Source organism: Ylistrum balloti, unplaced genomic scaffold (assembly GCF_031769215.1).
Source record: "Ylistrum balloti isolate Yb309-2 unplaced genomic scaffold, AGI_CSIRO_Ybal_v1 Utg369568, whole genome shotgun sequence".
NCBI classification, from domain to species: domain Eukaryota; kingdom Metazoa; phylum Mollusca; class Bivalvia; order Pectinida; family Pectinidae; genus Ylistrum; species Ylistrum balloti.
Window position 1 is genome coordinate 393,056 of NW_026781865.1, and position 27,509 is coordinate 420,564.

The 27,509-nt window shown below is 33.4% G+C and overlaps 1 protein-coding gene across 3 annotated transcripts in view; it reads right to left on the reverse strand.

The window, feature by feature from the left end:
* LOC132558658 (MOB kinase activator 2-like) overlaps positions 1-27,509 on the reverse strand; it is a 51,154-nt gene that overhangs the window by 5,131 nt on the left and 18,514 nt on the right. For 2 of the 3 annotated variants that reach the window (XM_060223435.1, XM_060223358.1), the window contains exons 2-4: positions 7,055-7,221; positions 5,241-5,337; positions 505-629 (exon numbers count right to left, since the gene is read on the reverse strand). In XM_060223435.1, coding sequence (XP_060079418.1) covers positions 505-629; positions 5,241-5,337; positions 7,055-7,221 — 389 coding nt within the window. Of the gene's footprint in view, positions 1-504; positions 630-5,240; positions 5,338-7,054; positions 7,222-25,263; positions 25,326-27,509 lie in introns of those variants that run through there. The other variant, XM_060223287.1, reaches the window with a different exon arrangement.

A 27,509-nucleotide genomic window follows, 5' to 3' on the forward strand; every position in this document is an offset into this window, starting at 1 on the left:
TTGAATATGTTTTCACCATATCCTAATTCCAACAGCAAATTTTATTTCATGTAAGTGCCTTTGTTTGAGAGATTTTAATCAGGAATGAAAGACTTGGTGCAGGAAAATATATTGGAGTTATCCTAACTAAATCGTAATGATTTCAATATGATTTAGAGAATTTAAAGTTTCAATTAATCTTGATGTTTAAGTGTAAGATAAATAGTCAAGAGCAATCTTCATATTAAAATAGTACCAACAGCAAAGAAAGTAAACAATTTTAAAGCAATTTTAGTTTTACTGGGAACAAGGGCAAAGTAGGAGTTTTCCAGACAAAACTGAGTGCAACAGAAATATTTGTTAGGATCTGGAAACTATGGAATATCCCATGTAATTGTATTTTGAGAATTTTTTATATGAATTCATTACATTGGAGGTCTGCCACATCATTTCCAGTCTGAAGCATGCAAGTTTTTCTACGACCAATAACATATCACCAGTAATATCTTTATTAGATCTTCTTACCATACTTTGTAGGAAAGACATTCTCATCAGATATTTCCTTTTGCATGCAAGTTGTGATGAAATCCACATACTGGGGAGCCGAGTACTTATATTTCTTTCCTTTCTCATCATACCATAAAAATTGCCTGGAATTATAAGAAACATCATTAAACATATATGAAATAATGTAACAGTACTCCTAGGTAACATTTTATAACTGAAACTTTGCTCCATCGTTTGATGAATTAATGGTATTCTAAGATGTCACGGCACTTTCAGCAAATAAGTTGTTTCTACATGTATGGACTAATATACTCTCAGAACATTTAACATTTTTGAAATAATTTAAAACAAATTGCTGCAAAATCTGATGCCCTGGTAGTACTATTTTCATAAAAAATGAGTGTACAGACCAAATAATATGTACAGGTAATGTGACATGCACCTGTTTATCAAAGTATTGTAAAAATTGGCTGAAATATTGGCAGAAAAACGTAGCAGAGTATATGCAGAAACAAGAGGCTAATGGGCCTCAAATGTCATCTGATACCACTGTAATGGTTACAATCAACCTTAAAAGTATGTCATAATGTGCTTACATAGACAAGTTTTCTACTGTCCAATTATTCTACAGGAATAAGATGGATCCATAAAAAGATATAATAAAAAAATAAAAAGAAGTCAACAACAAAACAGACTATTCCTATGTATCACCGGAAAACTTGTAAACAACTCCATTATTTCTCACCTAAAACATATACCATGAAATTTACCTTTTTAACATCGGTGGATCCTTCAAGCATGACTGACATAAGTCTACCAGGGAATGATAATATATGAGAGAATGTAACATTATAATCTGTATCATGAGGAATTTATTATACCAAGGTCATATACAGCTGGTCCTACAAGATCCAGTTCTATTCAATTAAGATTTTTTTTAACTTCAGTATTTGTTAAACTGAATATTTAACTGATTTTCAAACTATTATCTCTAGATATCACTATAAGAGTTACAAATTTAAAAGTGTTTTTTTCTTTTCCTAAAATTTTGTGATTTAGTATATCAACAATTTTGTGGCATTAAAATAGATGTTCCAGTACTAGCAAACTATATTAAAGAGCTTTTATTTACAGTACTACCAACTTCGAATCTAATCATAGTCCTTCAAAACTAGGGGTGATGGGATGTTTTAAAGGGTCATCAAGGAAAAGCTCTAACACACAGAATCAATTCTATTGTTGAGTTATCACATCTGTATGTATTTGCATGATGTTCCAGATTATGTCTCAACATTATTTGACTTTCTTACATCTATAACTTGACATCAGATAATTCTTTCTGATTTAAGCAGGTAATGACATGATTATTATCAGGCTGACCTGATCAAATCAGGCTGAGTGGCAACACTGCATTTATCAACAATAAAGATAACACCTTAGGCATACACTTCAACTTAAATTTACCACAACAATCCACCTGATAGCCAATGTACAAATGATATGAAAAAATTTCATAACTATATGTATCCAGGTACTTGGTTGACTGGGGCTGAATACCAGACATGATGCTCACAATACAACAACACAAATTTCAATATCCCCATTCAGCTATGAGAAAATGAGTGGAATGGATAGTTTATTCAAATTTTCAAAGTTCAAGGGTCGTAACTCTGAAAAAATAAGTTGGCAAACAATCAAATAAAATCTTGACATCAAATTGTAGTTCAATATGAGTATCTTCTTCTGTTGAAAGAGTATTTGATAAATCATAGAAAACCAAATTGTGACAGAATAATGGCAAGAGGCAAAACCACATGTACTGGCCAGTTCATGGTGAAGGATAAAAAGTGTTTCAGATCTGTATCTTGACAATTAAAGTTTTACATATATCTCTGTCCACACAATCCAAGTTTCTGTCCAAGGTACATTGACCTGTCTATGGCTTTGCCATTTAACTTTATTTGTCTTTTCTACTTAATATGTTAATGCTATCCAAATACCAGATAAGAATAAGCACAATAGGAAGTTACATGACTGACAATGCCCCAGGGTAATTCAAAAGTGACAACACACCATCCACTAAATCTACCAACAAAAGCAGGAGTGAAATATACTAGACCCACCACAGAGCTGATCTCCCAAAACTAATCTAGCCAGTACAAACACTCAGTCCAGTTTATTTGTAAAATGTTGTTGTAATACAGATAGAAATATAAAGGCAACTGTCAGCTTTCACTTAAAGTCTTGTTTCAACTGTCTCCTCTCACAGTAGGATACAGGGATAAATTTACATAATAGTTATCTAGATTCATGCCAGGACAACTCTCCAGACCTCGGTGTATAATTTTAACATTAATGTGAAATGTCAGGACTTGTCTAATAAATAAGGTTGTTACCTCTAACACTCGCATTCAGTTACCTGTAAAACAAGTATTGCTTTTTCCGAGCAAGTGTCTTAGACCTTGAAAGGTAACATTATAGTATTTAGCATCAAGAGTGAACTATGATACCTGATCTAATCAGACAAACAGATCTCTGTTTCACTTACATAAGAATACCATACATTTTCTCTGAATAACAGCATAAACTGATTTCTGAAAAAACATCTTATTTTTCTACACCAGATTTCAACCAGTTTGTGGACTGTTAATAAATCTTTACATATGATCAATAACTTGACAAGTCACTTGTGGGTCAAACGTTTGCTAGGTCAAGGACTATTCAGAAATGTTATGATTTAAAGTGTGTTAAAAGTAAACAGATTTATCATATCTTTAGTGTCTTGTAACAGACTTGTTAAGACGCCCATAATAAAACTGTAAACTTTGCCCTCAACTCTACCAGGACAATAAATGCAATATGACAAGGTTCTGTGGTCATAAGTCATTGGCTCAAGGATACATCTAGACAGTACTATATACCACCTGAAGCATTTGGTTTTACTTTCCAAACTATCTCTACATATATATCTAAATGAAGGATGCTTTTTATTATCAACAGATTTATTTGTTGGCTTAAAAGTAACTTTTAAGATTTTCAAAAGAGTGTTTTTTCCCCTTGTGTTACATGTATTTTCAGAAAACTAATTCTTAATGTCTTGTGCTTGTATGGTAGCTCTGAATCTCTATTTGAAAATGTATACCATATTCACATTACCTGTTTCAAGGAACACTAAAGAATTTAAATAAATATATATAAATCAATGAAATAACGAGAGTACCACTGAAACCGCTGAATGTTTCCCGAAAACGACTTTATTGGACACAAAAGTTTGACAAAGGGCCATAATTCTGTAATTGTGGGGTTGCAGGCCCTGAATTTGGTATCCTGTGCATTATCTTAGTATGACCAATGTATATACCAATTTCATGATCTTAGTTTGATTGCAAGTAGAGATATGTTCATGCCAAAATATTTTAACAAAGGACGATAATTCTGTATTGAGGGATCATGGACCCTGACTTTGCCACATTACACATTGCATTTGTATGACTGATGTATACATCACATTTCAATATCTTTGTTTAAATGGAGGCAAAGTAATGCTCCTGACACAAACTTTCAACAAAGAGCAATAAACCTGTAATTAAGGGGTTTGGGCCCTAACACTTCATTACCCTACTTTAGATGCAAGCAAAGCTATGTTCTGTACAAGAAAATCTTAATAAGGTCTTAGCTCTATAATTGAGGGGTTGAGGGCTCTGAATTTGGTTCACAGTACATTGTCTTAGTAAAATCAATATATACAATAAGTTTCATGATGCTTAACTGTGGGCAAATGCTCCGGACGTGAAAAGATAGATGGACAGACAAATGCACAAGGCAGCAATTATATTCTACCCCAAATGTTTTGGGGAGCATAATAAAAAAAATAGCTCTGATTTTTTTTTACAATGATGGAGACCTTGTTTCCTTATAAAAATTGAAAAGCTTACTAATGAAACATAAGAACAATCATAACTTTTTATACAAATTATGTCAAAGAACCAAAAGAATGTAAGTCAGGACCTTTTATTTCAAAACATATTTTTGGAAATTACAATAGGCAACAAAATAATTCAAGCGCAAGACCAATAGAAACTGCTTACAGTTTCCAGATTCTGGGTTGTAAGTATCTTGTAACCCAAATCAGATTCTCAAAACAAGTTACAGTGTAGATTTATAACCAACTGACTCTGTCCAGATCCAATACAGAAGTTATTTACAAAAAAATATGTCAATAAGAACATCAGCCTCATCTACATTAATGATAAACACGGGTTTTATCATGTCAGACTGTCAGACAGTGTAACTGATTATCTCATAGTCTGTTTTGCAATGTTATTGTTTACATGATGTAACTTAACAACACTGATATAACATGTTTAGAGAGATAAAACTATGTACACCCTTTTTTACATAAAGAATCTGGACTCAAACATAGATACACAATATTATGAGTAGCGTTTTATGAAAAAAATGGGAAACCAGAAATCATTCCTCCATTTTCAAACTTTTCTGTGTCTAAAGAGGCATATCTTTATAAAATAGAAGTTCAGTGTCAATAAAGCAAGTTAAAAGTGACATCATTACGTTTGTGAATTTCTAAATCTGCTTATAGAAAATGAATCCTATTCAATTAAACATATTAGATTATATGGAAAACATAATTTGGTGCCACAACCAGGATTTATTATGAAAGTATGAAAACGCAATGCAGCATCTAAATACTGTTAGTGTCAGTGATCTGTGGAACAACCTTTTTATATACTTACACATTGCCTGGCGCAGACATAGATGGGCATCCTTCTGATGTACAGTATTCAGATATCACACCATAGATCAACGTTATATGATTGAAAAATGATAAAGCTGCAATGAGAAAAAAAAAAGAAATAAACAAAAAATCATTAATTTTAAAACATAGAATTAAAAAATCAAAATGTCTTTCTATGGCATTTCTATTTGCTATAAATGAGATTTCCAGATATTCAGTAAACTGTATAAAGGAAAATCTAAACACTTTAACATAGGAATGATGAAAAACGACCCCATTTTACATCCACTGTTTATATTCCATTCTGTCACCTTTGGTATCTGACATAAAAATATGATCACTTTGAAGAGGACTTAAAAGGAAATTAGATCTTAATATAGCATATGTATATCATAAATTACAACATGGTGCATTGTACTCATATGTGGATCTTTTAACAGCTATGTTTACAGCTTGGTTTGTTATTATATATGCAGGTTTATAGCGAGTATGTCAAGAGTGTGCTGTGTAACATATTGTCCTGTGAGGGTCATTTGTTAATATATTCTGAAGAAGACACAATAGCCTGACTACCTGGTACATTCCCAAGCTTCAACTCTGTAAAGAAGTGACAAATTTTACTTCCGTTTCCAACTGAAGATGATTTTTCGTTTACAAACATGATTACCATATTTATCAGGCAGTAACCCTATGTCCTGTAATAAGACCAACTACATCTGTTTCATTTTGGAAGAAATACCAACAAATGCAATATTATATTTTGTAACAAGCCAATCACCTACTTTTAGTAAAAGACAATGTTTCAGCCCCCTGGACTTATTTTAGGATAAATGGGGTATAACTTTATTTATCAACACAAATGAATGTTATCAGAAACTGAAATGATGAAGAAAGCTTGGTTCAATTTGTTGAATATGTATTTGTTAAGGATTTCAGGGGTTTTAACTCAAAAACTTAATACACTGTAAGTGTAAACATTGAAGTTTGTTTAAATTATAATCAGATCTTTTCCCTTTAAGAGAAAAGATAGACTTCTCTTTGAAACATAAAATGTGGTTATCAGTGTTAATAGAGCTACAACCATTTCTCACTACATAATCTATGAATGATAAGCATGAAAGAAACAACTTAATACTAACTAATCTTTTACAAATATTGTTTCTTAACAGTGTGTTTTGTGTACCATATAACTTTAAAAATTGCGGCAATTGAAGTACAAAACTGTCAGTACGTTGTTTCAATCAACACACTAAGGTTCACTGTTTCATCAATGAGCTAGTGAGCTATCAAGGCACCTGACTCACTGTTTCATCAATGAACTAGTGAGCTATCCGGCACCAGACTCACTTTTTTATCAATGAGCTAGTGATCTATCAAGGCACCTGACTCACTTTTGACATCAATGAGCTAGTGAGCTATCAAGGCACCTGACTCACTGTTTCATCAATGAGCAAGTGAGCTATCACGGCACCTGACTCACTTTTTTATCAATGAGCTAGTGATCTATCAAGGCACCTGACTCACTTTTGACATCAATGAGCTAGTGAGCTATCAAGGCACCTGACTCACTTTTTTATCAATGAGCTAGTGAACTATCACAGCACCTGACTCACTTTTCCATCAATGAGCTAATGAGCTATTAAGGCACCTGACTCACTTTTTTATCAATGAGCTAGTGAGCTATTAAGGCACCTGGCTCATTTCTAGATGTGAGGATTACAATTATAGTCAAAGAAAACAAGCAAGTCTCATCAAACTGTTAAGCTAATAATTCAGCACTGTAAAACTTTTGTTACACTGTAGAACACTCACTATGTGTTGCTAGCCATTCATTATAATCTAGACATGAAGGCAAACTGACAAGTTTGTAGAAATCGGCCTCTGTTACCCGTTCCCTCACACAACTATCCTCAAGGTACTGTCTTGGCTCTTCCTGTGCAGGAGGTGTTGGAGAATCTTTATCCTTTCTTCTGCCTTTCCTGAAAGCAGACAAGACACATGACATTAGTCAATCTTTATAAATAAAGACATTTATTCTTGTTTGAATGCCACAGCCTTTATAATAGTAATATCCCAATGGTAATTCACAACAATAGAATGGAGAGTGGCCATTTTCATAAGAGGGTGTAAAACTTTTTAAAAGATAAATCAAATATGCATTGCTAAAGGTGACACAATCTTGAATGATGTCTGACCTTGTCATGATGAATGTTCAAGAAGTAAATTCTCATACACTACACCAGTTTGAAGGTACATTCAACTTTGGGTGAGTTTATTCTGAAACACCCAAAGGATAACATGTACTGGTTCTCATGTAAACACTCCAAGACTGTCTGCTCATGACAATCAGTGACAGTTAAATCAGCCAGGAAGTACACCTGTTGCAGGAAAATGCGACAATGTTTACTGGTAATTCTACTGAACAATAATTTGAGCTTATTATCAGACACACATAGGCTTATTGCCAGATACCCCTGGTATATCCATGGACCTTCACTTGTGAATACATGTATTTCAGAACAAGTTAAGTCACCTCCTTACGAACTTTATGGTATTTTGATTTTATAACAGTTGACAAAGTACACATAAAGATATAAACTGTCCAATTATAAGTGAATGACATAATGGATGATAATTTGTTGTAAGTGCAGTAAACAAAGTTAAAAAAGGCACCTGCTAGAGAAGCTACACATATGAATTAGACTCAAGTTTTCTGAACTAAAAACAGACTTTGTCACACAAACACGACAGATAATAACCACTGTTCTTGAGTCAATCTAGGCATAACTAAGTGTGTTGACGGGAGATAGGAGACCTTAGTCTGGGATCACTTCAATAACATAATACATTTATGTAATCAATTCTGGGGATCACTTTTGACACACTCTTACAACAGATATAAACTTTCAGCGCAAACACAATGGAGTCAAGCTCATTTTTCCACAAAGCTGCACATTTGACAAAGATATGACAATTTTACTGAATCCAAATTTTCTTTACTTGTAAAGGACCATGACAAACACTGTATATGGTGACTTCAACCATACTGTAAAGCTGTAATTTCTCTGAGCCATATATGAACAAGAGTTCTGCAAGGCAGTAAATAATATGCTTGTCTTAGGTAAAATGAGCATTTTCCAAGGGGAAGGGAAGGAAAATGATTTTTAATGTCCATTATCAAATTAAAGTCATTTATAGACAATGTAAATGGCGCTAGCATTCAGAAATGACCCATGAAAACTACTTGATTTATCGAGAAGCTATCATGTTTACTCACTCACTTGATAACATAATACGATCCGTCTTTAGACGACATATATAAAGTGATTTTAAACATAAGTTCTGTCAATGTTTGAAGCAATATGATTTTAATATATTTAATGAAAATCAAATTAAATACTTCAGCCAAATCACAAGATCAAAAAGCCATTATGTCTTACTGCCTGAATTAGATCTAACTTTTCCCACTTCAACATCTTCATGCATAATTTTTTCCAAACCTAATTAAAAGGAAGTAAATATTTAGGAAAACAAAATAATTTAGTATCTGGCTTGGTCACCTACCCATGTGAACTCGGAATGTTCTTAATGCAAAGATATCTCTAATAGTATATAGAACATGTTTACATGACACATTTACGCGTGGTTATTTCTAAGAATAGAACCCAACTGATGTCGCTGGCTAATTAAGACTGATATACTGTCATCCACAGAGCATGGACACTAATCCAGAACAAGGCTCATGTATAAGGGACCCGTACATCATCCTTGTAAACACAGATTTCTACAGTATATAACATACTATTTGACAAAGGTCAACCAATGAATCTGCTTAATTGCTTTTTTTACACACTGAAAGTATATACTGTAACAATGTATCTTGTTGAAATACAACAATTTGCTTATGTTATTTCATTGAAACATTTTTTAAAATCTCCAGCTCAGAATGAAATTGGCCAGACTTAACTGTTATTTGAACTTACTTTTTTTTTGAGATATTCATCAATTACATCAATGCCTAATAAGGATAAACATAAATTATAAAAGCCATATATAACGATCTGTCTTTTCTATGACATCAAAATAGATAATCAAGCCATTACTGAAAACATCATATTGTGTTACCATGTAGGAAATAATGTAGGCCTACTGAGGTAGCAAAACTAACTGAAAAGCATCTGGATGTTTGATATGAAAGCGCTTAATATATAATGTATATTTCTTTATATATATCCAATCAAAATGGTTTGGAAAATAACTCTTCGTCTATTCCTATTGGTAGAAATACAACAAAACTGTGAACTCTTGTTCCTACATATGTAAATTTAACTAAGAACATCTCTCTTCTTGCAAACATATAAGGATTCTATTGCCTGTTAAAGTATGATTCTATTCCTCAAGCTTTTTTTGGGCAATGACAATATTTCCATTAGGCAAATGGTGGTAATATAACACACTTTCTTCAGCTGCTATCTAAATGTCAAACAATACTTCCTTATCATTTCTATTGACATAAAATCTAATATCTAAAGTTGATGGTGAGATCTACAAATGAGTATCATTAAAAGCAAGCTTGTAATACCCTCTGCTCTCACAATGGTAAATTACATCCTCGAATCACCATGGAGGGACAACAATGGCACTTAATGGAGAAACAGTGTTTTTGAAACAGCACTTGTCTGTAGACACTCCCGACCATTCCATATCACATGGATGTAGTTTTGTGTTTGATGGAAGAAATCCAAGTGCTGCTGCTAACACTTTTAGAATTGGCTTCTAGTCATAAGGAAAGTCAAAACAAATTTGGTAGACAGGAGTATGATGGAGATCATATTTATAGAAAAAATCATTTATGGAAAATTCCTAGTGGAAGGGGAGCTGTCTCATCAGGATGTATAAGACAGTGCATCATGCCCCCCCCCCCCCCACCACATTTCCACTGAATAATTGTTTTGCTGAATTGTTCACAATTTACCTTCCAGACCCTCTAACCCTCTTGTACAGCATCAGAAGCATGTTTACAATAATAGATTAATGATCAGATTTATTTGCTCAGATTCTGAGACCATGGGTAATCCCTGCTTTAACAATACTTTTATGAAGCATTTACAGAAATATTCAAGATGCTAAATCTTCTTAACCCCTTTCAACATAGACACATCCTAGGTCTAGATATAATTATCTATAAATGTAATTATCATCCATCCTGCCACATCTGTTCAAATCCCTTCTGATCCAATGTATCATCAAAATGGAATTATTAACAAGCAGGTGATCAAACTTATACCATGTATAGGTGGTGTTGTTGATAAATGTTGACCTGTAATCACGTTAAAACAGAACACATCTCTAATTGGTTTTGTCACACAAACATGTTTTTTTGTTTTCTAAACACAACAATGTCATCTAGAGAAAGGACATATCTCAGTTAGTAGTTTGTATATGTTTTGATACACAACCATATGGTCATAACTGACCTATCTACACAGCTATAGTTATATTACAAATGATTAGTAAGCTGCACCTTTTTTTCTTGTGAATCGGGCATATGGCTTAATCACCAGTGTGGCTTATTGACAGGATGAAAACCAGGAACCCATGTCCACTGGATAACAGAACAAGATAGTACCAAGTATTTTTACGAGTACCTGCCTGTCATGTGTTTGTAACTGAAACAGATTTTCCAGAGCCAGCATTTGCAATCATATACAGGATGATTTGAAGACTGAAATAAAAACAACATTCTCGTGGATTTAATTAATCTTACTGTTCAATATGAATCATGATAATATCTTCTGAACTCTCAGGGTTACTTTGAAGCGGATGTTTACAATAGCCTTTTGCATCCTGCGATCAATACGTCATCGTGTTAAAAGTCAAATTCTAGCATGACTGTCATGTTTGTTTGCAATACGAAAGGCTTTATGTAACTTACAAGAATAAAAAATATAGGACTGTAAGGTAAGCATACAAGGGCCTTCATCAATATCTAACAGTACAGACACTGATGGAGAGATTGTTTAGTAAACTATACATAACGTCAGTCCCTATCTCTGTGCATAGACAATCTGTGAATGCAATTAACTATATATTCTTAGATGTTTTAGTTTTCTTTTTTCTTATAGGTAAGAACAAATAAACATCCACAGCAAAATATGCAAGTATGTCTTGTAGAATTGTTGCCAGGAGGGTTTTAAACCAAAGACATTGATCTAATTGTCTGGTGAAATCCAAAATCAACATACCTGTCATGTTGATCAGCCTGTTGTAGACTGAGGCACAAGAATTCAGAAAGGTACTAGTCTATCATGACATGGCCTTTTAACAAGACACATAGAAAACCTGGCATACTGACTAAACAATGCGCCTACATTAAGATTGAATGAAGCTGAAAAAATTGTGTGTATTTCCATTGGGTGAACAGCATGTACTCAGCTATGTGTCTTGCCAAATGGGCACACCAAATGTTTACAACTATTTCCTTTATCAAATAGGTGAACAAAATGTATACAGTGATGTGTCTTGCCAATGGTTGAATAAAATGTTTCCAGCTATGTGTCTTGCCAAATGGGTGAACAGAATGTATATATAGATATGTGTCTTGCGAAATGGGTGAACGAAATGTATACAGTTATGTGTCTTGGCAATGGGCCAACAAAATGTATACAGCTATGTGTCTTGGCAATGGGCCAACAAAATGTATACAGCTATGTGTCTTGGCAATGGGCCAAAAAAATGTATACAGCTATGTGTCTTGGCAATGGGCCAACAAAATGTATACAGCTATGTGTCTTGGCAATGGGTGGACATGGTTATATCTCTATGACTATAAGGATCATGTATTACCAGGTAAGTTTTACTCAATGACTGTGTAACATTACAAATAAAAGGCTTTTAATAACAGCCTAATATGTTCTTTTCACAATGTGTCTATCACCAGTGTTACTGACTGAGTGATCTGTGTATGTACCAATCAATGAGACTACAGATACAGCCCTACAGATTCAGCAAAACTTGCCACTGGATCCAATGTCATGTAAGATTCCAAAGTGTTTCCAAAACATCTCTTTTTTAATTCTTAATAAATTACAAGAAAGGGAATACACCAAAACTGATCAGCTGTAATCCCCTATCGTAAGGGGTGATAATTCTATATCCATTCTTTCTTTCTGATTACAGTTGTATAGCGTTGCCAAGATGTTTAGCCCCAAAGACAGGTGAAATAAATTAGTCAAGGATGACATAAGTATCACAGATGTATAAATTGTCCTTCAACAATTATATATTTACTGTGTCTCTATGTTAGTCGGTGACTTTAAGCATCAAGGTATGACACACAAAGTCACATATTTACAAAATTCTACCATCTGCCCACTGCACGCAATTCCTTGACACAGCTTCGACTCATATAAAATTTTTAGTTACATATATGAAGAATATGAGCTTACATATAACTGTTTTTTGTGTTAACTGTAATAATTCTGAATATGCATTTTCAAAACTTTCGTTATTCTAAATACTTTCTAAAATATATCATTGATTAAATTTCTACCTCTTTACTCCTTGAGGAACATGCTGTTTGACATATTTAAATACTTCCTATAATTCTTCTTGTATTTTAAACACTTTGAGTAATTTTTCATACTTCATGTTCTGTACAAATTACAAAACCTGGCTGCCCATTCATCCTTTATGTGTTTCAGTATGTAACTTATTTTCCTTGAATACAAGAAAGTCTATCACTTAGAAAAGGTGACAGTAACAATCAATATCCCCCTCTATCTACATAAGACTCAAATTAGGAACATGTTTTGTTTAATGAACTCTTTGTATCAAACACTGGTTTTGTATTTAGTTTTTTTTGTACTTTCATTATTATGTACACAATAAATCATCAGAATATTCAACATTATAGATCTGTGTATTGTAATTTTACAGCTGCCACAATGGTTTAGTTGGAACGAGATTGCATAGATTGTTAAACAATTTCTACATCATAGATCACTCAACATTCATGGAAAATGACACTAGGGAAGACAAATGATGATGACGCTGGTTGATATAGCACATCTGTAGATCACAATAAACAGTGAAGATCCCTGTGCTGTAACCATGATTGTAGGACTGGACCATTCTTAAAACTAGGTCTAGTTCCCACATGGAAAGACTTGACAGCCTGAACAACGTGTTTCAATAAACTACTAAATTTCAATAAAAAAAAAACCACTTCATATTTACTGATTGTTAATCAATAGATAATTGCATCATATAACAAGATTTTATTCAGTTCAATTATTTGATCACAGGGTGATAGATAGTAGAATATAAGTGTTTGTAAACCATGCTGAAGTTTCATATGCATTCTACTGAGATCAATAAGTTATGGGATTGGTATCTGAAATAACATACAACAGAACATATATCAGAAACAGACCATAATCAATGATAGTAAAACTGATGTATGTATTACAAAAGATTAGTTTGCAAATCTGAAACAGACCATAATCTATAATAGTAAAACTGATGTATGTATTACAAAAGATTACAGACAACAGTTTGCATATCTGAAACAGACCATAATCTATGATAGTAAAACTAATGTATGTATTACTGTATCAAAGAGAACAACTTTTATCTACAACATGGCTATTGATCATAAGTCTTGTTTATATTCTCAAAGGGTATGTACATTTTATGCTGATGCAGATATTTTCAATGAAGAATAGAGTGCTTTCTGAGACCAGTTTACCAGAAAAAAAGGCAAGCTAAAAATTGTCCATGATCTGTGTAGGTGATAAAATGGTTTGTCAATACAGAGTTTCACAGGTGACCAGTCCAATAGTAGTTAGGAGGAATTAATTGGTCCCAGTAGATAGCTATGATGGGCGAAGAGGGACAGCTATAGCCAGCATTCACTCATAAACTAAATCTAACAGTTGTGAGATATGTTAGCTTCCTTCACAAATACAAGTAGTAATTAATAAATGTCACAAGGTCTCTTATATGATATCCTGTTTCTGATATTTCAATTAGATATTTTGGTGTATACATATATAAATTGAATAGGAAATGTTTTAATTATTTTAAAATGAATCCCCCCATCAAGCTGATACTGCTAAAATAACAAGGCCTTGGACTGTCTCTAATCGATAACACAAAGAGTCCTGGGACAGGGTTAATTTTACATACAACCAGCTATTCCATTATATATTTTTATTCATAATACATTAAATTTCCAAACTTTAATGCAATAATATTTTTTTCCTATGTTTATTCACATTTCTGACTTTCCTAGTAAACATTTCTCGAGTTGTTCTGTTCTTTTGATGAGTGGGTGTATTCTGTATCATTAATTGCAGAATCTGATCCCCCATATGTACAGTTCTGGGGTGAGAATGATCTCTGCAGATTACTTTGAAACAATAAGATACATTTATAGCCTTGATAACTGACATTGACATATCCTCATCAATATGTCAAGCATCTGCATTCACATCTGAATATTTAAATTCTGTAATTTGAAATAATGCAGAGTGACTACAAGTTTCTCTATATGTAATTAAATCAGAATTTAAGAAGAAAAAAAACACAGAATATATTAGAAACTTGTATCAGGATACCTGATAAGGAATTGATTATGTAAAGCCATTTTTTTGTCATATTCTATCTTTAAAAACCACTCAGTATAGGACCTTACTTTTCCTAAAAAGACATGTTTTCCTGCGTAAGGAAAATTGTTTACAAATTATGAATTTTTGGTTAGGTTGGTCAGGTGAATCAGAGCATAAGAAATGTTGTGATATTTGACGATCAGCTGATGACTTATTTAACCTGTATATACCGTATACTTGAAATATGAAAGAAATATTATCACTAATGCATTGACATCAAATATATAGTAATAACATTTTCGTTGGTATCGTCTATATACTTTTCACTTTTTTTAAAAATCATTTCAATATTTAAAGGGTTACTAGTATTCCTGATGTTAATCACTTCGGTTCAGCCAACTAGAACCAAAATTTCATTACAGGATAATATTTGGACCAGATATTTTACTATCTTTTATACATAAATCTGATGAGCTGACAGTGAACCATTGGCTGTGATGGCATCACCTGATGTTTTTACATACATGACCAGCTATAGGAAGAGTAGTGTTTCCTGTTGTTGTATCTCCCCATAAACACCAACAGTCAATAGCCCCAGTCAGGTGACTTGCTGTCCTGATAATTTGACATAAGATCCTTGTCAATGTATGTATTGCATGGTTCTACTGACACAAAACCAATCAGCACTATGTCATATGTTTCTGCATTTTTTCTAAATCTATACAGTGATCAATTATTTTAATGAGTCCTTATTAACTTTATTGCTAAAAACAATGAGTTCCACAATGTAAAATTCGAGTATTTCTAAAAATTCTACAAGTCCAATCAGAATTCTATGAGGACTCCTGTATGTAGATTTATTATTACTATATGGAGGGACCATAATACCTCAGTTAGTTCACTGTTAACGCCTAATGCAACCTCACATGGACACCTTTTGACACAAGTTTGACTCTCTCTATATCTGGCAGTTTGTTTCTAAATAAGCTCAAAAACAGTCTAAGGAACAGTGTTGTTGTTTCTTTACTAAGCCAAGAAATATGGCCCCGGTAGCACTGGTTGACATGCAATGGGTCTCCTGTATGTTGTTCAGTGAAATAGTTACCAGCTACTATATGGCTGTCTACCAGGCAATACGCTCATTAACAAACATGCCTATATGGACACATGCAAACTAAATTGCTATATATCTGGACATGTAACTAACCAAACAGTTGAATTCAGAAGTTGAAGCATTTAAATTACTGATGGACGAAGATTTTATAACAGACAAAACAATGGCATTTCACTGCCGCCAAATGAAGGCCTGAGACTTGAAAATCAAAACAGATATGGTAGACAACAGTAAACCTTGGAAAATTAATAATGACAAAACTGACAGTTGAAAATCTAAACAAGGCACTAACACTGATAAGGTCCCAAACACCAGGCATAACACACAGTTAACTCAGACATCAGCATTTCAACACAATCCAAATGTCCTTAGTTTTCAAGCAAACCTGTTTTCACATTGACATTTCCATTAGGTTTAGAAAATTGGAAAATATTTATTTTCTAGATCTGTCGGGTTCATCAAATCATGCCTTTTAAGTTTTCATTGACAAAGACTTCAGTGATTGTCCTGACATTTGGATCAATCTTCCAGATATTGAATAAGAACATATTTTTTTATAAAATTTACTACTGGAAAAGTACTGAATATAAGGATAATTTCAGTTGGGAAAATATTTTGTAAGATAAAAATTGCATAACTGAAATCATAATTGATCATTTGATACCATTAATACCTTGATTTAAAGAGGCCTTATAAGATTTCCTTAAATGATTCAAATAAACAGTGCACTGTATGCTGGATTTTGTTTACTAAGGTTTGTTGGTGATTACTATAATACTTTGAAACACCAAAAATATTAAAGTGTACCCTGAGAGGTCAGCTATGTTGACCTTGAAAAATAGTTCTGCACATAAAATACACTATGCCGAAAACGCGAATGCCATGGAATAATCCGTTACTGAGAAATTGCGACTTTTCTGAAAAACACACCTTTGGCTGAGAGGCGTTGACCTCGTTTTCGGGCACCCAAACCTGTGACGTCATAAGTTCAACGCTTTTGTTGATGCAGCCATATTTTCTTTACTGTGCTACATGTGATTGTGATCTATTTTGGGATTGTCCGGAGTAATTTCTTTGTTTATTTACGTGAAAGTACTTCACATCTTCGCAATATCTAAGGTAGTGAATGAGGGGTCGGTGAATTAGCGCTTAAATCCGCTAAAATGTCTTCCTATCGAGGAGGGAAGCGGTGTGTATGGTTGTCCTAACACTAACACGGATGGGGTGTCGATGCATGACGTCGATAAATAAAACTGATTGTTGATTAAATAAAAGTATATTTGTTAGGTTGATATTTTGTTATTAATTCTACAACTAAACATTTTAAATTGATAGGCTAGCCTATGACTTGGGCGGTCAAAAAAAAAAAAAATGGCGGTCATAGGAATATTATTCCTTCGTAATCGTGAACGCCTAATGCTCGGAGAAGGCCTAGTCGTGAATGGGTCACGGGAATTTTCACCCCGAGAATTTTCATACTACTATTATATAGTATAGAATATAATTATTAGAATTTATAGAATAGGTTATGTGTGTATGTTGTTTGTATAAGGTGTATTTGGTTTTTAGATCTTCCAGCAGACGATGTTGTTTAGTTATTAATTTTGCGATCGTAAAAATAACAATAAGATCACCAATCTTGATTTGAAAACACAGTTCACAGTGTAGAGATGTCATCTAAACTCATAATCACACCTGTGCCAGGTTAGGTAATTAGCACCTCTGTGGCTGGAAAAAACAATTGTGACACCTGTGAGGCGACACGCCTGTCGGCTAACAACAGACGCGTACCAGTGCTAGGGTAAAAACCAGTCAAATAATTGTTTAAACTTCTAAAACATCAAATTTTTATTATTAACACAGCGGAGGGTGTTATAATTGGTTGTTGACACCCTATCTATATATTTCCTAGTGCTACGAAAATTCCCTGGAAAGAAAAATTCCCCTCGGACGAAACTTCTTCGGTAAGAAAATTCCCGACACCTTGTGAATGTATGCATAGTCTTGCACAAACGCGATTTCCCAACATCAGAAATTGTTGATCGAGACTTGAAGATAGTAAAATTAGTCCAAAACCACACCCAATTAAATTTTGTTTCTTTGAAACGACGATTCACTGTTCGGCTACTTTCACGACTACTGGTGAGACCCAGTGAAGTACGTGCCAATCTATGTTGCCCAAGCGATCGTCACTTTTCGAAGGGTCATTTTCCTCCTCACTGGATACATCGTCTTGTAATTCCAGTTCAAATCGGTAGGGCTGGATTCCGTCTTCAGACGTATCATTCACACCATTATCAGACTCCTCAAAACTCATGCTCAAATCGCTCTCAGTTGCGGTGTCGTTGTCACTGTCAGTCATGTTGACTGCCATTTCTGTTGAACTTATGACGTCACGAGTAGAAGAGCCTCGATTCCGCGGAAATGACGATTCGGCTGATTAGGTCTGGACGGACAGGTGAAAATCGACAACTTTGAGCTTTAATAACTCGACACTGGGGCGACGGATTTTGACGGGGTTTTCATTATTATTATTTTTACGACATTCTTAACATTATATCTAAATATAAAATTACTCTCAGGGTACACTTTAAATATACATATACTTTCTAACCATTGCTATCAGCACTGTAAATTAAAATGGCATGATCTTTGAAATCAGACATGGCTATGGACAGTACTGAAATAGCAGATTTCTATGAATTGTGCTATTTTTTCCCTCTTTGACTCAAATTTTCAACATTCAGTTCTAACAGAATGATATCTGCTAGAAAATTCTACTTTAACAGTGGTATCAGTTGAACTATTCATTAATCTACAGAATTCACCTATGTCATTAACAGTTTACACAGTAGGAAGTACCGGATGTTCATCATGACATAGATTTTACGTTTATAAATTTTATCAGAAATTCAAATCCTTGAATAAAGATATCTTAAAAATCAAGAGACTGAAATAATATTACTTGAAAAAATGGGTTTATAATTAAGTAATTTCCTGAATCTCATGGATTAATTCTGCAACACATTGTTCTGACATCTGATACTTACCACTACACCACTACCTAACAAGTCCCCCAGCTATAAATACTGTATTACCCTATATAATAAGCTCAGTTGGTCCAACACAAAATCCACTTACCATATTTATCCTGCAATAAGCCCATAGGGTCAACATACAAATCCTGACTCAATGTAAAGAGAAGTTTATTGCAGAACAATGAAATAGTTTACAATTCTACTGAACAACATTGTAAATTGGTGGGCTTTTTACCACACATGAGCTTATTGTTGGATAAATATGTTAAGCTTATTACTAAATGCCAATATTGATGGGCAGGCTTATTACCCGACATGGGCTGGTGGGTAGGTGGGCAATACTTCATCATTTATATCAGAATTCACATTACTTTTCATACACAAGACTTACAAACACGACTACAAAATCCCTGATTACATTATGATATAATCAAAGACACGCAGTGCAGTCAAACTTTCTTATAACCAAATTGAAAAAAGTTACTAATACTTCTATATTTAATAAAATTGAATTGATGGTCTAAAGTACCATGTGGACTGAAGTTTTTAACAAAATCAAAATACAAAATTTGTTCTCAGTAATTTCCAGGTTTGGATTCAAACCAAGCCCAGAATTTCATTTAAAAACTTACCAAAAGGGGATTGAATACCAAAAAAATCAATTGTAAGCAAATCTACTGTAAGCTAACATCAAGATTTACAACATCCAAAAGTGAGCCAAGTGAAAAGTCTAGGAATGTTAACCGGAATAAGAACTGACTGCTGTATGTCTTCACCTTCAAATCAATATTTCTGTGCCGAAGGTTCAAAAATCATGTAACACTCTAAAATAATTAAGGAGTTTAAACACCTAGTAAATCCTTCAAACACATTTGGAAGGCTTAATACTCTATGACCGTCATTTCCTCTGTAAACAAGAAACCAGAATAGCCATGAATCCTTCTGCAGTGAGATAGAGCCAAGGTTTGACCATGTCAATCATGATTTCATATTCTAAACTCTGATGATGTATGCCCTGAAATATGCTGCTCACTATTCCATATGAATAAGCTCATTCAGTGCAACATATCATATTCTATAACTATGCTGTAATATTAACAAATAATCCAAAAATAAATAAAAAAAAATGTGACAAAATTTTATTAAAATTATCAATAAAATTGTACACAAAAGATGTCTATAACAAAACCACACACATTAACAGGAAGTAAGAGATTTCCCGCCTAAAAGTGCTAGTAAGCCTACACAACCATTGATATCTTCGTCTATCCTTATCAACACCACTAAAATAGGAGTAAAATTACAGTCTCATTTTGTGACCCCAGGTTCTGGGAAGTGAGCAGGTGTGGCCCGAGCCAGGTGTACTATCCATGATCTGGTTAACATAGTATCCTGTATTATGCAACGTTCTGTCTATAGTAATGTTATTCTGAATACATGACACTTGATATCACTACTATTCAAATGAAGTGAGAGAGAATCATGTCAAACATTTTGTATCAGAAATCGGCTACCATGAACTGAAGATGAGACTATTATGTAAAGATTCCACTCAGACCACTTAGGTTTCTAAAGCAATTGAAGAATGATTATGAATTTCACTTCAATGTTTTATTATTACTCTATGTATATTTTAGACTAATATTGGAAAGCCACTAACTAGTTTTATACAATTAAATTTACATTTGGTTGGATGTACCTGACAAATTAAGATAGGCCAAGCCTAAAAATTATCCTTGTGGTATGTGTACATTGTGTCCAGTGTCATCAATGGACAATAAGCAAATCTTCAGAAAACTATTCTTGCAAAGATACAGTCATATTGTATGAGTCCTTTCAAACATAGAATTCAATCAAGAGTGATATAATGGTAGAAAATACTGACAGATTATCATAAAAACACACTGGTTCAGATTATCGTAAAAACACACTGGTTTGCCTCAACGAGTTGCTAAATCTGTATGCCACTTGTACATTTCTGGAACTTGTATAACTTCAAACAAAGCCGTAAACATGATTCAGAAAACAAATTACCACCATACAATTTTCTGAATAGCTGAATGGTCCCTGAGAAAGACCACAACCTCATCATCAAATGCAGCTCAACATGTGTTAATTTTGTGCTTCATTAACTTTTTCCACAGGCTGTTTTACAGGGTAAGATTATTTCACATGAACTATATCTTACCTCAAGGGGAAGTAGTGATAATTAAAAGTATGCTATAAATTCCAACATCTAACTTAATGTTATAATATAATTATCAGATAATGAAACACAGATACCATCATTGTATAGTTAGCTTGTACCAACTGGTGTGTTTCAGAGAAACAACAATAACTTACCAGATATACTAAAATAATACTAACGCTTAATACGAATCCTGGCTAAATACAGGTTACTGGAAAGTAAAAAGCTTTTCCTACACATCTGGAGGAAAAATGTTTTTTTACGATTTGAGTTTGAGAGGATTTCAAAGCTTAGGTTTTATTGTGAGTTTTGTACTTTCCAGATGTACTAAGGCTTTGTTGGGTAATAACACAAGCCTAGTTAGTATACACCTGTGAATATATAAAATATCACGTTTCTGCAGACTAATATCCCAACAATCATCTCCTATAAGTTTTGTTCAGGAAAGAAATCTAAAGCAACATGAAGGTGTGTTACAATAATGTTTCTGTTTATGTTTAAAGAAGTCATGATTTTTTAAATTTACTAAACTTTCAAAAGCAATCTCAACCATGATACATGTACGTTATACTAAGAAATGCATCAGGAAACAAATTTTTACTCCACTAGTGATAATCTTGTTATCTGGTAAAACAGAAATGTAGAGGGCAAAGCAGGAAGCCACAACACTTATTAACATAAGACCAAGTCTCCCACCCTTCCTTACAAAACACACCCCATCAATTTCTGAGTAGATTGACAGCATATTTAAACATTAATAAAGAAAATGAAATGTTTCCTGAATTGGAAACACTATTTTATCTAATAACAGCAAAAAACATCCAATTTAATAGATTGAAAACAGATATACCAATATTATAGTACTAACATAAACTTGTTTTTTTTCCTATCCCCTACTGTATGTATCCAAACTATGAAGCTATAAATACCTTCCAAGAAATTCATGCAAAACATCGATAGAATTGTACATAAGATTCTATTCCTGTTCTTCGTTTTTGTCAAAAAAATACGCTGATTTTCACTACAAAGGGCTTGAAATTTCAAAACAATTTTTAACTGATAATCATATCACCTGCTTAGTGTTAACGACCTGAAGAACAAAACAAATTGTGCCTGTAGGAAACAGTAAACCTAAACTTCTTTCACTTGTTCATGACCTTAAGGAGGGTCCTACCTATAGGAGTAGGCAAAAGTAAATCTAAAGTTCTTTCACCTGTTCATGACCTTAAGGAAGGTACAAATTTTACCTATAAGAGTAGGCAAAAGTAAATCTAAAGTTCTTTCACCTGTTTATGACCTCAAGGAAGGTACAAATTTTACCTATAGGAGTAGGCAAAAGTAAACCTTAAGCTTTCTATCACCTGTTCATGACCTTTAGGAAGGTAACAGAAATTCTACCTGGAAAGGCAGGTGACAACGGACCTTTAGTTATATCCCCTGTATAACCTTTAGAATGGTACAAATGCTGTCTGTAAGATTAAGTAGCAGCTAACATAAATTCTATGGCCTGTTCATGACCTTGAGAATGGTACAAATTCTGTCTATCAGATATGTTAGCTTAGAACTTGTATGATATTAATCCAGCTGTCTACATAACCAATGCTAAATAGCTGTCCTTTTTTTGTGCCAACTATTGGATTTGTCTATATAAATATGACTAAAAGTTTAGGCAGTCACTTTCAGTATTGACATTGCCAAACACACAACATTCTGACCCTGATCTCTTGTCCTTTGTATACAGTATAGTCTAGTCAAATCTGTCAGAATCAAGTACATACATACATGTGACTATGTGCAAGTGAAACTTGTGATAAGAGATGATAATGTATATAAAGTGGACAAAGTATATCTAGATAAATCATACTAACAAATACTATGGTAATCAATTACTGATATTCACAACAAGGTGAAGGTCACATAGCAATTACCTTACATATCTTGTGATCTGTCATAATGTCATATGATATACACGATTAAATGATGATATTTCATGTGACTTTCCAATCAATTTATCAGATATGTAATGGTGAAATATGGTCTAAATATGTGTCGTTTACCCAAACATTTAAATAAATTCTGATACTAATATCAATGTTATTACAGATGACTAAATTGGAAAAAGCAATAGTGTAGTACCACATTCACAGATCATGTGATAAGAGAAATCCAAAGACACAGGGGTAGGGGAGGGGTAAGGTTGGGGACGGAACTGAAATACCTAAATATTAAATCTATCCCTCAATTGTACCCAAACTGCAAATGATACCATATGGAATGTCTGACATTCCATGGAAAGAAAACAAAACATAATTCATATAAAAAACAAAAGACGAAGTATTTAAAAATAGCAAAACAAAAGAAAATATCTTAAACAGAACTTCTATTTGGTACCACTAAAAGCCAGTATATGATAAACATCTTTTCTATAGTTATGAGATTGATATGTATAGTCTTCGTGAAAATGATAAGCATGGTATTTAACTTAGATATGATTGACAGGATCTGATAAAATCATGTGTAATAGCTTATAAAATTTAATTACATAATGCAAGTACTTTTTCCACTTTTCCACTAAACTGATGTCATTAAAAGCCTTTTTGGACTTCCGATCATGGCCATCTATGATTAAATGTAGTGTATCAGTCTGGTACCATGCACATTGATTTTGGAGGATATGCAGTTACTCATGGTGGTAGAGTGACCAGATGACGAGACAGGAAATAAGCAAATTGTGACCTGCCTGGATGAGCTCTTCCACATCAACATATTATCACTAACTGCTTGAGATCATGGGTTTATCAACATGCAGAAAATAATTTTCACCCAAGTTGGTTTTGCTTTTGTTTATATTATGTAAGGATGGCCTCCAAACTTTAAGCAGGGAGAATGTATGTATTACATGTACATGATTTTTTAGGAAGCTAAAATGCATTCAATATATTCTTTCTCCTTGTGATCGTGGTACAACAATGAAGTATACAGCATAAGGCCCCTTGTAGGATACTCCACCATGCCACATTATACTGACAACAGGTAAATCAGTTGTTACTCTTCCAGAATGCTCAAAGTCTAGCAACAAGTTAATAACTACTATCTTAAAAGATTCTGGTTTGGGGACAGAACGGAAAGCTTTCCTCACTGGGGCAAACACTCAACAAAAGGCCAGTAGTGACACAGTGTTAAAACAAGAAAGGAAGAAGGACCTTTAGAAAAGACAGAAAATATAAAAATGCAAGTTTAGGGGAAGCAGAAACGATTCTTATGCCCTACCTTTAGGGCAGCCCCCAAAGTCCTCATGATCTTATCTAAGGTGATTGAGAACATTTTACCATTAAGAAACTAGGTTGATCAGATTTCTTAACCTAAATTTGTTTTATCGAAAAGCATGTTTTATTCACTTCACTCCATAAGTGAAGTCCATAGATTTGATAAAAATATAAAGGTAGATGAAAGCTGTCACACTGTAGAACACATGTGAGCTGTATAATTTGCACCAACTGTATATGTACACCAGGATGGATGAGATAATTGTCACCTCAGGGCTGCAGTCAAACACAAACACTAACAAGTAAAGTAGAGATTGATGAGGAGCTGATACAAAATCATACACAACAGCTGCTACATTTTACAGGATACAAAATGCATGCTATTTTATTGCATGCATGTAATTAAGTATCAATAAAAAAAAGTATAAGGAAATGTCTTATATGTTAAATTTACATCAAATGGGGCGGTCAACTTTGGCCGTGAAGTGGTATGTGGTCGCTTGACCACATGGTTTTCCCCTGGGTATTCCCATTTCCTCCAATCCAGGCTAACAAAATTAGTTAATAAAATCATCTTGTTTCACAATTATTGTAAAATAAATTCAGTTTGAATTTCTTTTATCAGTTCAGCTAATGCTAAATGGTAAAATTATCAAAATAAAGATACTGATACTATGACCATATGTTTTATTCTATATAAGGGATTTCTGCTGTCTTTTTAAATATAAGTGACAGTACAATTCAGGGTTAGGATAATCAACATCAATTAAAATCACCTTAAATAAGTAATATTAGAACACTTACCATAAATTAATGACGAACAGCATTCCTGTCGTCATTTTGAATGAAGCTCCAAATTTCAACATGAGCTGAAAACTCTGATTGGATTATCACCAGTTGTTTCGTACAAGAAATAATTCCCATTCAGAAGAGTAACTCATTCTACTGGTTACAAATATTGTTACTAATTCACAAGGTGTGGTGTTGTCAGATAGATCACAAAGGTGTTAATTTGTAGCTCCGGTTGTTATGAAAAACCCACAATGTGAAGCTACAGGTATGCTACATCACATGCCTAAATGACGATGACAGCAATAACAGTCGCTTCTGATACTGATAACAGTCGCTTCTGATAATGATAACAGTCGCTTCTGATACTGACCACAGTCTCGGGTGTACCTAATTTATCTGTAACAGTTATCACTTGTGTCCAGCGATCAAAACATCACATGTCCCAAACAAACAGAAATTTAACCTGAATCCTTGTGTTAACATCACCAGACCTTAAAGTAAGATTGAATATGAAAGTGTTCCACAAACGGAATAAACAGTGACACTGTATCTACTTCACTAAATCAATTGATCTCATCGATGATGTCAGTACTGTAACATCAATATATACCTCTGTATTTGTCATGACAGAACACACTTACAAACAAGGGTAAATAAACCTGACTCATTGTACCGCCAAATGAAAGCACATGGTGTGTGTATACACTAACAGAACTTAGAAGGAAGGATATGGGTCGGTTCAAATCCTAGTCTGTCATTGGCTCATAAAGGTGGGCAGGTTGTATTCAAATTGCCCAGATAAGAATATATGTACATTGTCATGTGTCATGGTCACATGTCTATTTATAGAGTCAGCCCTACAGTGAACTTTGAACCCAGGTACTTCACAAGTCAGGTGTAGTGAAGTAAATGATATACACAGATTAACTGGATTAAGTTTTGAATAAGGCAAAGAAAACACCATCATTCCTTTAAATATAAATATGTAAAAAAAAAAAGCAGATGAGTCACAATTACTTCCTGAAGTAATTTTTGCAGTGGTTAAAGGAGACATATCACATTCCAATTCTATTTAAAGATCAATTTTTGATAATTAGTGAAGGAGCTATTAATATGGTGTTATTTCAAAACATGATCTAAACATACACATTACTAAATGTATACCTATTTCTTAAGCATGTTTTAATAAAAAAAAACATTGCTTAATGTTTAAAACAAAGGTCATAGTTTATTCATAAAAGTTAGAAAACAAATATTGATATAGAATATTGTTTAAAATATGACATACAGGAACAGTAATTAGAGACAGGTGTATATACTGTTCACCATGTGTGTATTTGTGTGGACATATGTTAACAGTGACTAATACATTAATTAGGACATTATACACAAATGTACCTATATATAAATACTCCTCATACAAGTTAAGGTATTCATATGTTAAAGGAAATACAAGTTATAGAATGACCATATTTTTATTATAAGGTAAACAAATTTTGTAAAAGTGTGGTCCAAATAGTATTCAGTATAAAAAGTTAGGTATAAGAATATAGCTTTGAAATAATTGGTAACTCCAACACTTTTTCAGAAAACAAATTAATTGAAATCAAATAAATTTTATCAAGATAGCACTGAGGGAAACTCAAAATGCTATTTTTCTATAAGTTGACTTTTTGATGTTTCCTTCTCATAAAGAGACATGATCTTTTGAACACTGATCATCTGTGTATGAAAATTATGCAATACTCCAGCGAGCTTTTCTTTGTACAGTAGCCTAGAATCCAACACAATCTAATGCTTATCACGAAATTTCCAATTGCAAATCAATGTGCCAGTCCATTATAAGTGTAAGACTGAGAAAAACTCCCATAAATGGTTGAAGGTAGTAAAATACAATGTTCAATTTCAAATCATAATAAAATGAAAATATTGGTCCAATCAATACCTTTTCTATTTGATATGGAACAGGAAAGTTTTGATACAAATGTAATCTTGTGCAGGTGATGTACCTGAGAAAATATTACAGTAAGGGTGACTGTAGACTGTGCAATATTTATTCTTAAGGTTGGTTTAATGCAATGATATATGCTGATTCATCGAAACTTATTTTCCGAAATCATTTCCAAACTTAGGAAAATCTTACAATAGATTTAAATACAGGTCCCCAAAATTTCATAAACAAAGAAGCTGGTAATACAAACAGTTGACATTTTAAATTCTGAACATAGCAACATAACTTGAGATATAAAACACACCAT